The sequence below is a fragment of the Fragaria vesca genome, linkage group LG2 (genome assembly GCF_000184155.1).
Source record: "Fragaria vesca subsp. vesca linkage group LG2, FraVesHawaii_1.0, whole genome shotgun sequence".
Lineage (NCBI taxonomy): Eukaryota > Viridiplantae > Streptophyta > Magnoliopsida > Rosales > Rosaceae > Fragaria > Fragaria vesca.
Window position 1 is genome coordinate 27215247 of NC_020492.1, and position 2213 is coordinate 27217459.

Below are 2213 nucleotides of genomic sequence, written 5' to 3' on the forward strand. Positions count from 1 at the left end.
TCTAGATATATATGACATGATCATCTTTGCAAAATTTCAGCTAAATTGGTGATCGTTAAGGTATCGAAACTATATGATTATAATGAACGAACCAAATCTGTTCAACAGGAACCGTTCGTGTAATTCACAGTTTTGAATACCTTACTGATTATCAATTTGGCTGAAATTTTGTAGAGATGATCTACTCATATATACCTACAAGATGAATGGTTGAGATGAGAAAATATGATCAAAAAGTATGTCAATTAAGGAAATCCGTACCTTTTGAATAAATAAGGAGGTTTGTATCTGAATAGGCCTATATATATATATATATATATATGGCGGGACATACACTGCTTTAAAAGTAAAGTGTAGTGCTCCTCATTTCGCTCACTTTTAAGTCACATTTTTATATCTTCACCGTTCAGTGTCTAGAACATAGTGTGCATCTAATTTGAAGATCATCCGAGTGACCATGTGAACACTACTGCTGCTTTCATTACCCAGAGTAGAGTGGACAAGTGTGTGCAAGGCTTCAGATTTTGTTTTCCTTACCAATCACAAATGAGCCAAATAAGGAACCCCACAGTTTAAAAGCTCTGGATAGGATATGATATATCTATATAAGTTATTAGGTATAAAAGACGAGCTTTTATGCATGGCTGGGCCGAGTCGTAGGGTACGATGGACTCGTCCTAATTATAATAGGAGAACCAGGCTGGGCTAGGACTGAAGGGTCAAATATATGATGATGAGGCCTAAACTCGGAGCTTATAGACGTCTAATATAAGTTTTGCGTTCTTTAGTTAAATAATAACCACCACATTCATTAAGAACTTCTAATATAAGTTAATTAGCCAGTGATGACAACCGTGATCCAATTGTAATGTTGACAAGAAATACCAACGTTTGTAATGGTATTCTTCGATTCCACCAAGCTCGAAGAATTAATTGGATGCCATCAATATTGAAAATTAGTTGTAACCGACCTTGAGGAGTGAAAAACCATGAATACGTACAAGACCTAGCTTGTGCATGATTTATTTATTTATTTATTTTTAAGACCTTGTGCAAGAGCCTGCTAGATCAGGATGACAACGCCAAACCTTGCCTCAAATTAATGGGAAAAGACTTTTGCTTTGGACGTACGTTGTAATCAGATATACACTAATCGATCGGCTAACCATATTTCTTTTTTTGGATTTAGGGTACCCCTATATGACTCCATGCTGAAGCCCAGCAATGCCACCAGCAATGCCACCGTTCATTAAAGTGATGGCAATCTATCTGAGCCCCCCATAATAACTTCTTCTCTCTTTTTTTTGGGTCGGTGTATATTTATTATAACTTTAATAATCCATTTTCTAATTGATTATATAAAATAAAAATAAAAAGAGATAGAGAGAGAGACAAATAAATGTAGAAACTTGTGAAGAGTACTCACTCAATTTCTAATTGAATATAAAGAAATAAACGTGAAAGTACTTAATTGTGAAGAATTTCATGCATAACAATGTTAACACTACGCCATTGTTGTGTCATCCAAATTGTATGAGTATATTTCATTTGGACGTGTTGCCTAGTAGAGGAAATACTTACGAATGTGGTTGCAAGCAGCAGGGCCCGAGGATATGAACGCCATTTATCGCCTTCTGTGATCATTTTGACCAAAAAAGAAGCAAAGTCGGTATGGGTTTATGACGTACAACGGTACAAGCTAGCTAGTGGGTAAGAAGATATTATCAATAACAGTATCAATATTCCTTGTTATTATTTGCCAAATGGCTAATGACATATGGGTATCTACCAGCAAAAAAAAAAACAAGAACCAGTGATTTGGAAACATGTCCTGTAATAATTAAACTCCTCACAGTTAGTAGTTGGCACGTACATTGAAGTTAAACGAGTCCTACCTCATTGATGTATCGCTGATGAGGAGATTGTAATAGTACGTTTTTGGTCCCTCTATAAAACCTGAGCAATTGATCGAGCTTGTGATATTATAAATCACATATCTAACATTTGTTTTCAATTACGCTCGCTTTAGATTTGGTGCTCAAACAAAGACGTGCCCCGGCCTCATCAACTCCCAAGTTTTTAATTGTTTGATTTGTTTCTGTGTGTACGTACAATGGGATTGGACAGCGTACTAGGTTACCTGCAGAATAAGACCATTCTGATCACTGGTGCCACCGGATTCCTTGGAATGGGTGAGTATCTCTCTCTCTCTC

The 2213-nt window shown here is 36.4% G+C and overlaps 1 protein-coding gene across 1 annotated transcript in view; it reads left to right on the plus strand.

The window, feature by feature from the left end:
- The first annotated feature begins 1887 nt into the window (after nt 1-1887).
- Nucleotides 1888-2213, plus strand: part of LOC101314821 (fatty acyl-CoA reductase 1-like) — a 6098-nt gene continuing 5772 nt past the window's right edge. The window contains exons 1-2 of the mRNA XM_004291573.1: nt 1888-1930; nt 2030-2192. Of these exons, the coding sequence (XP_004291621.1) occupies nt 2114-2192 (79 nt within the window). The 5' untranslated portion in view covers nt 1888-1930; nt 2030-2113. The remainder of the gene's footprint in view (nt 1931-2029; nt 2193-2213) is intronic.